Below are 14,139 nucleotides of genomic sequence, written 5' to 3' on the forward strand. Positions count from 1 at the left end.
GCAATTTGCCGGGCTTTTATACTTCAAACAGAGGGCGGCTGAAAAAGACTAGAGCTGCCAGGAACAGTCGTGATCCTTCTAGAAACTCCAGCGCACACGCTTCAAGCGTCGCGTGACTTTCGCTGTCGTAACAAAGCACATATTTTTTGTAATCCTTATTTACGTAACATGCAGTTTTAGAGTTATGTGTATCCACTCTTGCTTGAAAAACAAATATGATAAATACTTAGAGCGAAAAAGCTTGCTATATGCAGTATTTATAATTGTATAGATTAGAACAGTAGATAATTTTCGATAAATCACGGAAAACATTATATTAATTTTAAAATTTAATTTTGAAAGCTGTTGCTGTTCTTGGACGCTAGATGGCTTGAATTTTAAGAAAGATGGCATCTCTCAAACTCAAAGAAGTGGTTACGAATTATCAAGTTTTAATGCAAGAGTGGAACAAAAAACCTCAGAATCTTGATAAGTGTGGCCAGCTATTGTCAAAACTGAAGGTAAGTAGGCACTGTGTAGAAGCTTACAAAGTTTAAGGAGGTATGGGAGAAATTCCTCAACATATTTTTGAAAACAAACCCCTGACGTACTAGTTAAGCCTAAAACTCCCTAAATTGCTTTGTCATACATTGGCTACATATAAAATAAATTATAATATATAACATGTATGTTTAAAGTTTACACAGAAATTAAAATGCCTTTGTTTTAAAATTTTTGTTTTAACACAGAAATTTACGCTTAAAACTAGTCAAAGTACTATGTTCAAAATTATAAATACATTATTTAACCTTAATATTCTAATCATCGTATTTGCTATTAACTATTATTTATTATTATAGTATAATACTTATAGAGAACTCGCAGTACTATTTATTTTTTTATTTAATAATTAAAGTATAGGTATTATTAACGTATTTTAACTGTAGATCACTAGCTACAATGTGTAGGTATCCTATTCCTAGTAGCCCTTCTCTGAGACGGAACCATTTCTAACAAATCAAATTACCTTAGGTAAGGAGTCCAAGATTGAACACATTACTGCAAATGTGGGTTAACCAGTGACTTTTAAAACTTAATGACCTTGAATTAATCAAAAATAATAATGGGAAACAATGGAAATATTTCAGTCAGTTAAATGGTTTGAATAATTGAAAATGTATTAATCAGAAACATTAATATCAGTTAATTGATTATTTTCATGACATTAATTATAATTTGAATTAATCAGTTATTTGATATGACAGCTTTGTAATAAATGTTCATAAATAATTAATTAATTGCATTAATCATCAAGTTCCTGTATCTACCTGTAAAACTTGTGGATAACAAAAAGACCCCTTAACAAACTGTGACATAAAAGTTTTCCTTGCAAAATTCACAAACTCTTGTATCCTAACATTTTTGAGTAATTTGTGCTTGAAAATAATCATTAAAGTTAAAACAGCAATGTAACCTTTCTGTTAAAAGACAATAATATTTAACCACTATTTGCAGGGGATAATTTGTTGCAAAGATTTCACAAAATAGTAGTTGCTACACAAAATAACTTCACATAACAGTTGGAAAAATTTGCTTAATACTGCATCAACACATGGTGAACATGTTGTCTCAGATATGTGAAATCTAGAAAAAATACTTAATCAGATTGCTTGAATTTTAAGAAAAACTATTTTCTGTAAGAAAAAATTAATACTTAGTATTTTTATGGATTTTTAACCTTGGAAATCCTACTGTACAATGCTTTTCTCACTAGGCATACTCATGTTATCTATTTTCCTATTCAAAATAAATAATTTATCTTGCAAAATAGAAATCAGACTTTGTTCTAAAATGCAAAAAAAAAGGCCATAATTTAAGCCTAACTCCTTAAAAATGTGATTTTTATAAATAAGTAGTATAACAAAATTAAAGACTATCTTGCTGATTTGCCAGTCCATATGAATAATGAATATATTAACTCAAGGATATAATAACAAATATCATATGAGTTTAAAATTTATAGAGAATATACTATTATGAAAATTGTTACCCAATTCTGATGTGTTATGATATACATAAAATTGATAAAAATAATTACACTTCAACAACTTATTTCATTTCACATTGTAACAGTTGTCAAGTAATATGCTAATTTAAGTAGCATCTTAACCACACTAGTATGTCTGTCTTATCCAAGCAGGCTTGAAAAGGCCTTATGGCATTGGATATAGCAAGTATTGTGTGATTGAAATATTAATATAAACTCTTATTTACTTTCACTCAGAAGTTCTTATTAATGATTACTTATCTCTATGAACTACACAAAGGAATCTGTACAAAATACAGATAATTTGAAAAATGGAATAACAGGGTTAAGCCTGATTATTGTTAAGGAAAATATTTTGCTCCACTGACTCAGACAAGACAATTTATTGAACTCTACTATATTGTTTTATATGAAGTTGTATTAACAACATACCCGAGTCAACTGGACCAATTGTATAATTTTTAACAAAAAAATAGGAATAAAATATAGGGATCTGAGGAATCTTTTTTTGGTGGCTTTTTTCTATGGATGTAGTGGTTAATTATTCTCACTGCTCTGGCCATAGTTGGGTGGCTATTAATAAACATCACTGTAACTGTTCAATTCAAGCTTTAACTCTGACTTGCAACAATTCCACAATGTAAATAGTTTTATTAGGAAGTCATTCAGCATCATGCATTCATCTGCAATGCCTTGTTGTTCTCCTTTGATAATCCACATTTTTCTTTTTCATTGTCATCAGTTTCATTGATCTGCACTGCAGCTTGTAACTTCTATATTCTGCAGCCAGTTCATCATCATCATCAACACTATTTTCAGTTTCCTATTGTTTGTAACTTCTCCAGTGTGTAGGATTTCTAGGGTACCAATCCGATCATCTTACACAAAGAAGTTTCAACAAATGTATTATGTCACTATGAAAGGATAGTTATGGGTATTGTGTTATAATACCATGACATCAGACAAAGTTAAGTAAAAAAAAATATCTATCTGCTAAAGCACAAAATAATTGTATCTAATTTTTGTGTTGTTGAACACTGTTGAAAATCTCATACAACAGTGCATATTCTTTAAAATTTACAAGAGGTTTGAGAAACTACAGCATGTGTGCCTCATGGATGTATGAAACATGGAGTTTGGTTGACTCAGAGATTAATCTTTAAATTAAAGGAATAGGAGGTATCTGGCTAACTTAGATAAGCCACTGTAGCTTTTGTTCTCAATGACTGTAGCTAAAAATATCAATATTCTTCCTAATTTCTTATAACTATTCAAATTCATTTTGAGTTACTTGAAGCATCCAGTAATTAACTTGGATTAATTTTTTAGCTTGTACAGTTACATATTAGGTTGTTGATGCTAGGCTGGGCTTGCATTTGTTTGATATTTTGCTATAATGTGAAGTAGATATTAGAAGTATTTATCTCCACTTCTTTGCCTTACAACTGCAGTCCTGTCATATTTACAATGGAAATTCATTATTTATAATAATAAATAAAGTAAAATTAAATTAAGAAATAACATGTATTAATAAAAATATATAGTGGTATGTTGCTGCTGACCAGTAGAAATAGATCACATTGCTAAGAATGAAATGTTAGCCTTAGTATTTTTTTTTGTAATGAAATATCATATGTCTGTAGCTCATTCATATAAAGTATTTGTTCCTAATGTTTATGAATTTTCTCTTTTATGAGACACCTGATGTTAGTAAGCATTGAAAATCACGTTTTTATACAACTAAAGGCAATGTATGTTCCATACTGTCTTCTTAATACTCTCAATTTTTTTAAATCTAAAGGTTGCTTTGACAAACTTGACATTTTTGCCCACATCAGATGCTTCAGCAACAAAACAAGAGCTTCTGGTGGCACGTAAGTCTATTTTTTAATATTTTGCACATAAATCAGCTTTACCATATACCTACCGAAATCTGGTTGTTATTACTAAGAAAGAGGTGTAACCAACTACTATGCTATTTTAAATGTATATTTGTTTTACTTAAAATACTATAAAGAAGAGGGATAAGATATACAAATTTTTAAATGGAAAACCTAGCTATACATAAAAAAAATTATTAAGAACTTTTTATTTGTTTTCATTACTTGCCAAATTATGTCAAATCTTGTAAGGTATTATCTGTATTATGAAATACCATAAAAAAAAGCTGTGTTTCTTGACTATTAGTAAATAAGTATTTTTCAGTTACCAGTAGTAAAATACTGCCTTTCTTGACTACTAATAGTAGAAATGTGTCATTTTTAACTAGTAGATAAATGATTTTCTATTAATCGTAAGAGTAAGCAGAAGCAGTCATTCTTTGGTGACCAGAGAACTGTCAGTTGATTATTACATAATAAGTTTATAGTTTTTCCAGTTTTACAGTATTAGAAGCCTGCCCTCAGCTTGTATCCCAATAATGTGATTCTCTTATTACTACATTACATTTATTCTTTTTCTCTGTTTTGTTCAGACAGTTAAGTAATAACTGATAGCTATTTTTTGAGTAAATAACTCCTGATAGTTATTCTTTGTCTAAGTTAATAGTTGGTTCTTGTTCTTTGGCTAAATTGAAATTACTATTAGATATTGACTCTTGATTAAAAGTGTAAATGTCATATAATGCTGTATTCAAATTGTGAGGTTGCTACTGCTACTCTTACACTTTTTAATAGTTCAAGTATTAAAAATTGATTTGGTTAACTGACTGGTTTAAGCAAGTTATGTTTTGCTTTAAGTGACAATGACTGTATACTTGCAGAATGTTGCATAATATTTTAACAAAATACACTGATGTGAAAGAAAGTTTAAAAAATGTTTAACATTTCTATGTAGAAAATATACTTTTTTACCTTTTAAGATTTTTTAATTTCTGAGTTTACTGTGCAAGTTTTTTCTGTGCATAGGATGATATAAGCCTAAAGTGTGTTCTTTTTTTGTTATAATCTCAGTCAATATTTACAGGAGATATTTTAGAAATTGGAGCTCAGTGGAGCATTGCTACTAAAGACATACCCTCATTTGAGCGTTACTTAGCTCAATTAAAATGCTATTACTTGGATTACCAGTAAGTAACTAATGAAATGATTGCTTCTTGGATTGTAAATAAATATCTATTAAAAATATTAATGTCAGTATTGTTAGTACATATTTTTTTTCTTATACTTGCCTTTCAAATCAAAGTTTTGTAGTTGTTATACTTCTGCAAAATAAACTAAAGCTTGTTTTTTAATATGAGAAAAATCTAAGTACAAAAGACATTTAGTAACATAAAAAAATAAAACCTGAGTAAGTGCACACTAGAAAATTTTCACCCAAACTTTTCATTGTGTTAGAAAGGTTTCACGCAGCTGACCTGGATTTATTGCAATAAACATAATTTTTCAAAAATTTAAAAATTCTTTCTAACCTCATTTTACCTTCTTTTAGTATTATTTATATTGTGCATATAGTTTTTACTTTTCTAGTTTTGTCCTTTTTCAGAAGTTTCATTGATTTTTTTATTTATTTTGGGCTTAACCTTACATGTAAAATAAATAATGCTTCAGTTAGCTCATGATTTTAATAAAACTGTATGTAGAATTTATGTAAGAATTAGCAACAGAAGAGTTCATATTTTCAATATAGTGAGTGATATTTTATTCAATACATTATTGTTTTACTTTTGTTTCTGCTTCTGAATATAAACTACTTAAATAAATTCCAAATTTCATCATATTTACTTTGTTCTGTATTTTAGAGTAGTCAGAATACTGAAGTTTTAGTCTGATAATAGAACACAAAAGTGTGTATATATTTTATTATTATTCAGTTTTATTTTCATGCACTTTTCAAATAAATTTACTGCAAGAGATACTGTGATACTAGGATGTGAGCATCAGCCTGAATTAGTGATTAGACATGAGAAAATTGTGTGGCTGAGATGCATTAATTACTCTGTGAGGAATTTTTGTGTAATGTACAATTAGTATATATGCTGTATGCACTATCACATACTTTGTATTTAATGTGCTAAAAGTAATAGTAGTGTTTCTATGACTATTATTATTAGTTGGTAGCTTTAGTTTGAAAAGATTAATGTAGTAATGAAATGATAAAAATGTCATTTATACACACACATAAGCTAGCCTTCAGGAATTGTTAAGAACAATTAAAACATATTCAGCTTCCATTTCCCTGTAGTCTTTATTGGGTAACTAGTGAGCCTGTGGGCCATAGGCCCACATTTACAGGGCTGATATAATGCAAATTTAATGTTTGAACCACTATTTTGCACTTTTTCATTTCAATGGTCATTGCTGCTATAATGCAAGTTTAATTTCTTTAACCAAGTTATAAACAGTAATTAGTAGGCCTTCATATTTATGTGTTCTAATGTAAGTCAATGCCAAGTTTGGGGTCTGCTTTTGGGGAATTTATATAAAAGTGTTTTCTTGAAATACCTAAGGGGTTGGGTGTAAAGTTTTACCTTTGTGCAAACCTCGGGGCTGAGATGAGTTGTTTGGCACTATTTGGAAGTTGATGAGTCTAGCAGTTTAGAAGAAGGGTTTTTCGGAAATTCTACGGGTTCCCCATGTGATGTGGTGAAAAATGTTACCTTTGTGCAAACCTTGGGACAGAGACAATTTGTTTGGTACTAATTAGAAGTCAGTGTGACAAATGGTTTAGGAGAAGTTACATGACACACACAGACACTGAATCTTATTATATAGATTTTAAAACATTTTCAATTTACAGTTTCTTATGACAATGCTTCCTTCCAAGATTTAAAAACAAATAATGTTATCTAGTTACTGTTATATTCAAGGAATTTTTAAAGAGTTAGATTATTCCAGTAATGAAAAATGCAGTCATTCTCTAAAACATAAGTGCAAGAGGAACTGGCACTTAGAAGTTTTTGCTCACAGACATTTAGAGGGAAATTCAGAGTGTAGTAATTTCCTTATCCCACTGACTAAAGTCAACAGACACAAAGCTATTTCTCCAAACTGATTTACTGTACAGTTTGTTAAGTTATTGTATATTTATTGTATTGTTACCTGTAAGTGGAAAAAATATTCAATCCTAGTTTTTTTATTTTTGGTTAAAAAAGTATATTTTATACATCCTATCAATTATAACTCATTTTATATTCATTAAAAAGTTGTTTTTTTTTTTGGTACATTTCTTTGTTTCAACTGAAGCAATTATTTAACCTGATTGCCAACACAAACATCTTGCATGATCAATAAAGACTTACCATTTCACACCTATGTTCAGCATATTATAGGCCACTGTCCTTGTGATTGCTAAATATTGCTACCTGACTTTTTGGGAGTACAGAAATATTTCTGTAGCTCTAAAGAAACTAATGTAACAAAATTCCACCATCAGCAACAAGAAAAATGATAAACAAAATTCCAGGACTTATATTTAATTTCCTGGAAAGTATTTTGATGTTGAAACTTCTATTACAAATGGTTCACAACTTTTCTATATCATTTTTAACCTTAGCCAATCCCCTTTATAATAGTTTTTAAAGTTGTTTGCCCATGAGGACAACCAACTTTTCAAATCTACTCATCCCCTGTTCCCTGTCCAGAATGCATGTTTTGATGCACCTTAGCCTTATTTTTTTAATATGATCAGTAACATTGTAACTCATTAGTATACTGCAAAAGATTTTTACTTATTACTGTGCAGTTAGTTTTGATTCATGAAATCCTTATAATTGATGGCAATTTGCAAGTGTTGTTATGCATGAGGTGATTCTGAAAGTTTAGAAATAGCAGATGGTTGATGTATATTCAAAAATATCAATAGCATACTTACAGTTTCACATGAATATCATATATCAAACAGCAGAGTCAATATGTCTAGCTGCTGGGTTTTAAGTAGTTAAATTTTGTTGTTAGATTGCTCTGTATCTTAAATTGCTTTGAAAACTAATTTTTCCTCTTTTCTCTGAAATGTTAATATTATTTATATAATGCTGTCATTTACATGTATAATGATATGTAAGTATTTAATGTACTAAATACATGTTTTAAATATTTTACTCTAGGGGTGATTTACCAGAATCGGCTTTCAAGTATCAGTTACTCGGTTTAAACTTGTTGTGTCTTTTGGCTCAGAACAGAGTGGCAGAATTCCACACAGTAAGAAAAAAATTATACAGAAATTCTATTGTAAAAAACAGAAATATTTAGTTTTGTATTATGAACAATGTGGTGTTATTATGTAAAATATTGAAAGTGTACGCATCAGTTATTACATCTGGACAAGTACTTCTGACTTCATGTTTAATATGGAGGTACTTAACAAATTACAAGTTAACCTGGCTACAAGATTTGAGTAAGAACTTAGATACATAAATGGTAAAAAGTATAAAAATTGATCAGACTATACCTATTGGGATCTAAGAGAAGAAAGAAAGGTGAAACATTGTTCAGGAAGTATCTCCAGTCCCTCTGGAAACTAGTGTTAACTTAAGGTACTTGTACTCTCAGCCTACTTCTGGTTGCCAATTAACAAAAAGTTACATGTCTACCACTGTGTAACGGTACTTTTTCTTTTGAGTTCTTTATTATTTTAATGATCATTTGGCTGTAATGTTGAACCCATTTTCTCTTCTTTTTTTTTAACACCTGCATTATCTTGAAAAATGTTTTCAGATACTAGCATCCTCTACCTGTAATTGTTTACTTACATTAGGCTATATATGTTGGACGTTCCTATTTTTAATTTATTATTATTATACTGTCAAGAAGTCTTGCCTTTGTATCTGTAAATTACAGGATTATTCTTGAGTTTTTGTACTCATGCCTTAAATGCGAGATCTTTTTTTTTTGTTATAAAAGTTGACTGTCACTTTCTCTGGTTCAAATGAAGTGTATGTATTTTGTTATTTAAGTGTTGTACTGTATAACGATTTAAAAATCATATTCCTTTTTTTTTCTGTCATAGTGCATATAAAGGGAAAATAAATGTGAAGTTTATGTTTGAATTGCAGGAGTTAGAACTGCTACCTCCAAAAGAGATTCAGAACAATATCTATATCAGACATCCAGTTTCAATGGAGCAATACTTGATGGAAGGAAGTTACAATAAAGTAGGTGTTAAAATGTTTGTTATTAGTGAAAAGTAAAGTATTTGTAAACTAGACTGCATCTAGGGGCAAAAAACTTTGGTTCTCTTTTTACAACATGCATTAATTGTGTTTATTTTAGAAAAATGTTCTCTACAAAAGGAAATTCAGCCAAGTTTTTAACTGGTTCAGTAACAGTGAAATGTGGCACAATTCCTTCTAATTTCAAAGAATAAGACAAGCCGCTTAAATTTGTGGTTACAATATATTAATTATAACACTTCATTGTATAAATAAAGTTGTACATATGAAAATATAAATACTAGGAATGCACTGATACCCGGCCAGATATTCGGCCCTGGCTGGTTATTGGGGCACTTAATAATACTCGGCTCCAGCCAAGTGTTTTGAGGTTAAAAACAGCCAAATCCGGGTAATTGAAAATGGCATCTAAGCCCTAATCTTTGTGGCAACTTATGTGGTGCTGAAAGTTGTGGATTCATAGAACAATAGAGGCTAATAACAGGCATGGCTTGAGAAGTGGATTTTTGGTGAAGGTGGGGATTTTGAGAAAATAGGGGTTAGAGTTTGAGAAGTTTGGGCTAGGCAATAATCGGAATAATGATTCTAAAACGTGTCAACATCACTGTTTCTGTGTTTACTTTCACTGACCTCACTTTTGGAAGTCAAATGAAGCTTGATTTCCCACAATGGCCAGGATAGCAAGGTGATATCTCTCCGCACCTCCAACCAGTGAAAACAGCGAATGGGCTTTTAGTACCACTGGCAACATTATCACACACAAAAGGTCAAGGCTTTTACCTGAAAATGCTGAAATGCTACTGTTCCTCAAGTACAATTTAAACAAATTTCAACTGGTGTGCACATTTTTGTTAGTTAATTTTGAAAGTTGAAAGTAAAACTGGAATGTTCTATTGGTGATTATTTGGTTAAATGTAATAAATGTCAATTTTATTTTGTGTATGTTGTTGTTTGGGGGGGGGGGACCAATCACAGTGGACACCCGCCTGAAGCTTAGTGACCAGGTACCTGGACCCAGTATTCGGCCAAATTTTACTACTCGTGCATCCCTAATAAATATGTTTTGTAAAAAAAAACCATCAGTTTAACCTTGTGGAATTTACATATCAGAATACTTGCTTTAGAATAATTAGCAAGAAAGTAAAGATGAAGTTAATATTTTAATATTATGCAGCTCATGACATCAATTTTTTGTGTTGTGCTTTTAATCTTTAAATCAAAAAGTGAGATGATAGTGTGTGTAACTATGTCATGAGACTTAGATGTATTCATATTTAAAAGAAATAAATGCAGTTTCATTAAACTATCTTATAAATAAAAAATATTATATTGTATTTCCAGGTATTCCTTTCCAGAGGTAATGTACCAGCTGAGAGTTATAATTTTTTTCATTGACATTCTCCTAAACACTGTCCGAGATGAGATTGCAGCATGTATAGAAAAGGCTTATGAGAAAATATCTTTTAATGAAGCTGCACGTATGCTGTTTTTTCAAACACCTAAACAACTTATGGATTACACAAAAAAGGTAAGTTATTCAAGGAAAAATATAGTAAAAAAAATTGCGCGTGTCTATATTTATAAATTAAATAGTATGAGAAAAATACCTAGAAATAGTAAGGAATTAGCAAATACAAAACTGTAAGAATAGTACCATCATTAATAAAAGAACACTGCCTTTTAAAAAAAAAACTCTTAAGATCACATTGGAAGCATTACTGCAAAATATAGAGAAGATGGTGTGTGGAAAAAACTATTTTTTTCATTTGCAAATATACCACTGATAAAAGTATCATGTTAAAAAGTTTAAAGCTACCATGATAAATGTTGCAGTTAATGTATCTGAAAAGTATGTGAAATGTATGTTCTTACTGTTTTGTATATTATTGATATAAGAAAAAATCAAGTTTACTCTTTGAAATGTTAAACCATACTTAAACACGGGAAAGTATGAAAAAAACATTTTCTGAAGATTTTGTGAATATTGATTTAAATCTTCAAGTTGGAGTTTTTACTTTTAATGCAAAACATTCATTTATGTATTTTAAAATAATTCTAAGAACCTATGATTGAAAACAAAGGAGAATATGTTATAATTTGTCAAACAAACTACATCTGCCATACTGATAACATACTTGTTGAGGAATGATAAAAAAAAATAATTTAAAAAAACTAATTATTTAAGGCTTCTAGTGGTAGTAATAAAGAAATGGATTTAAAGAGATCACAACTGTCATATTCAAGCCAGCTCGATGTATGCACTTTAATTATTCCAAAAATAACTGGAGAAATAATTTTAAATTGACATGTGTGGAGAGAGAAAGAGTAAAGGAAAAATAATATTTGAAGTGGTTTCAGAAATATGGTAAACACTTAGTTTATGTTCAAATTGTCGTAGATCTTAAGAAGTTTTGGTTAAGAGCAGATGTATCTCTATTCAGCTTCTTGTTTCTATTTGAGTAACTACTTTGGATTAGACATACTTACCCAGCTCTCAGATCATATACATACAATAAGAATGCTCTTATTATACTTGAACTTTGTGATATTAAGTTACTTATTATTTTCTTGGCTTTGAAATTACACAGGTGCAATTCGTCAGTTTGAACTACTATTTTTTGTGTGTATAATTCTTAGTTCTTTCCTATTTGTTTGCAACCTCTGTTATTCCCCTATAATCATACATTTCTCTACTTTGGACAGTTGAATTTTATGTTCTTTTTCAATCCCAAAATTCTAGCTGTAATATTACAGGGGTAGTATTCAACTATTGAAATTAAATTTTTCAATTTGTGTAGTGTACATTAATCCATGTGTTTTTATAAGATGTAATCACATGCAAAAATATGTTATTTTTCACACACCACCTGAAACATAAACATCTCTGGTAACAAACTATATGCTCTCTTAAAAATATTAATATTTTTCTATAGTCCACATAAATACTGGTATATACAGAGATATGTTTTTTATATTGTTGGTGTGTGATGGAGTTAGGGTTTTTTCTGACTGGTTTTTAAAAAATTAATTTTTTTTTCAGAGGAAATGGACTGTGAGAACAGGAAACTTGTTAGTATTCAGCACTGAAATTAAACATGTAGATGATAATGTTCCTGCATCAGATTTAGCAACACAAGCCATAGAATATGCCAGAGAATTAGAAATGATTGTCTGAGGTTATAACTGATCCTGATAAACTTCAAATTAATTGGTTACTATTTTTTATTTAAAATGTTAATAGAAAATTAGGAATTGTACTCTTGCTGAATGTAAAATGCATAATCAGCCACAAATAGAAACCATATTCATTCCCATTATCTTGTTTATTTTGAAAGTTCTGATAAAATAAATACAGTGGCAAAGATTATACATCGAATAAGAGTGGTTATTAGACTGGTTTGTAATCTAGCTTAGATTCTAACTTTTTGTTATCCGAAACCTTACGCACAGCTTTCATGAAATCCTCTTCAATTACATACTCACGATCAGCTCGTATAGCAAACATGCCTGAGAAAGAAAAATTGAACGTTATTAATACCTGAAAATATATCTACAACAATCAAGTTCAATATTAAGAATAAAGTGTAAACATATTTTTATCTAAGAAACTAAGGTGGATAAACAATGGATTTATGATCATTGTCCACCTTCACTGTTTCAATGGCAGATTATCAGTAAACATTAGTGCTTTCATAAAATATCTACTAATTTTTTTTTAAATCGTAAGGTTTCTCTTTTTTTTCATGTCTTGCCTATCTATCATGGAAAGTAATTTTCATTTTAAGGTTAAAAATACTCTTATGCATCAGAAAATTTTGAAATTTCTCAAGTGAAATGTTTATAATGTCCAGATAGTTATCAAACGTTTCTTAGGAAAAACTACATTTTATCTGTTATTTTCAGTAATTAATCTCAGTACAGGTTTGGTAGATTTTAACGATCTTGGAAATATACATAAATTATGCCTCTTTCATTCTAGAATTATAACACAAAAACAAACGTTTAGGTGAAATAGCTTAAATCTCATAACATTATACATTTATTATTTTTGTATTCCCCTATAATCATACACTTCTCCTCTACTTTGGACAGCTGAATTTTATGTTCTTTTTCAATCCCAAAATTCTAGCTGTAATATTACAGAGGTAGTATTCAACTATTGAAATTAAATTTTTCAATTTGTGTAGTGTACATTAATCCATGTGTTTTTATAAGATGTAATCACATGCAAAAATATATTATCTTTCACACACCACCTGAAACATAAACATCTCTGGTAACAAACTATAACTGGCTAACAATACAGAAGTTACAATGATGCGGCTCACGTGCACTCATGTTACCATATCAAATAACATAAAACTGACCTTTGGTTTGTACAAAGTAACTTGTCTTGGCTGTGTTTTAGTCGACTAGTATTTTGTAAAAAGTTTATAAACATTTTTCCTAAAACATGGAACATTAAATAAAGAAGTAAAGCAGACAATTATCTCTTCTAGTTACGACCTTTGTACTTGGTTGTTGCTTGACATAGGTTGCTAAGCCTTTAAAAATTTTGCACGTGGAGGATATGAATAGCTTAAATCTCATTACGTTATATATTTATTATATTGACCTTTTCAGCCATGCCTGGCTAACATTACAGAAGATGCAATGATGCTGCACACGTGCACTCATGTTACTTTATCCAAGTATATAAAACTAGCTACAAGGTGACCTGTCTTAGCTGTGTTTTAGTGGACTAGTATTTTGTGAAATACAGTCACATTTCTGTTACATTATTACTATTTACAAATAAGTTCTTAAACTTATTTTTCGTTAAACATAGAACAGTAAAGAAGTATAGCAAACAATTATCTCTTCTAGTTATGAACTTTGTACTCATTTGCTGCTTGCCATAGGTTGCTAAGCCTCATCAAATTTTGCATGTGGAGAATATAAAATGAAGTAATTTTTTTAGATTTTATATATACATTTTGAAATAACAAAAATCATAAATTACCAT

General features: G+C 29.8%; 2 protein-coding genes across 3 annotated transcripts in view; one reads left to right on the plus strand and one right to left on the minus strand.

Moving 5' to 3' along the window:
* The first annotated feature begins 370 nt into the window (after window positions 1-370).
* LOC106458832 (26S proteasome non-ATPase regulatory subunit 8-like) lies at window positions 371-12,503 on the plus strand. The gene is given in 8 exon segments (XM_013918385.2): window positions 371-500; window positions 3,828-3,900; window positions 4,991-5,093; window positions 8,070-8,163; window positions 9,018-9,116; window positions 10,476-10,517; window positions 10,519-10,662; window positions 12,175-12,503. Coding segments are annotated over 8 exon segments (804 nt in total). The 5' UTR covers window positions 371-386; the 3' UTR covers window positions 12,310-12,503.
* Window positions 12,439-14,139, minus strand: part of LOC106458830 (26S proteasome regulatory subunit 10B) — a 41,913-nt gene continuing 40,212 nt past the window's right edge. For both annotated transcript variants that reach the window (XM_013918384.1, XM_013918383.2), the window contains one exon: window positions 12,439-12,641. In XM_013918384.1, the coding sequence (XP_013773838.1) occupies window positions 12,523-12,641 (119 nt within the window). In that variant the 3' untranslated portion in view covers window positions 12,439-12,522. The remainder of the gene's footprint in view (window positions 12,642-14,139) is intronic.

The sequence above is a fragment of the Limulus polyphemus genome, unplaced genomic scaffold (assembly GCF_000517525.1).
Source record: "Limulus polyphemus unplaced genomic scaffold, Limulus_polyphemus-2.1.2 Scaffold520, whole genome shotgun sequence".
In the NCBI taxonomy this organism is placed as follows: Eukaryota; Metazoa; Arthropoda; class Merostomata; order Xiphosura; family Limulidae; genus Limulus; species Limulus polyphemus.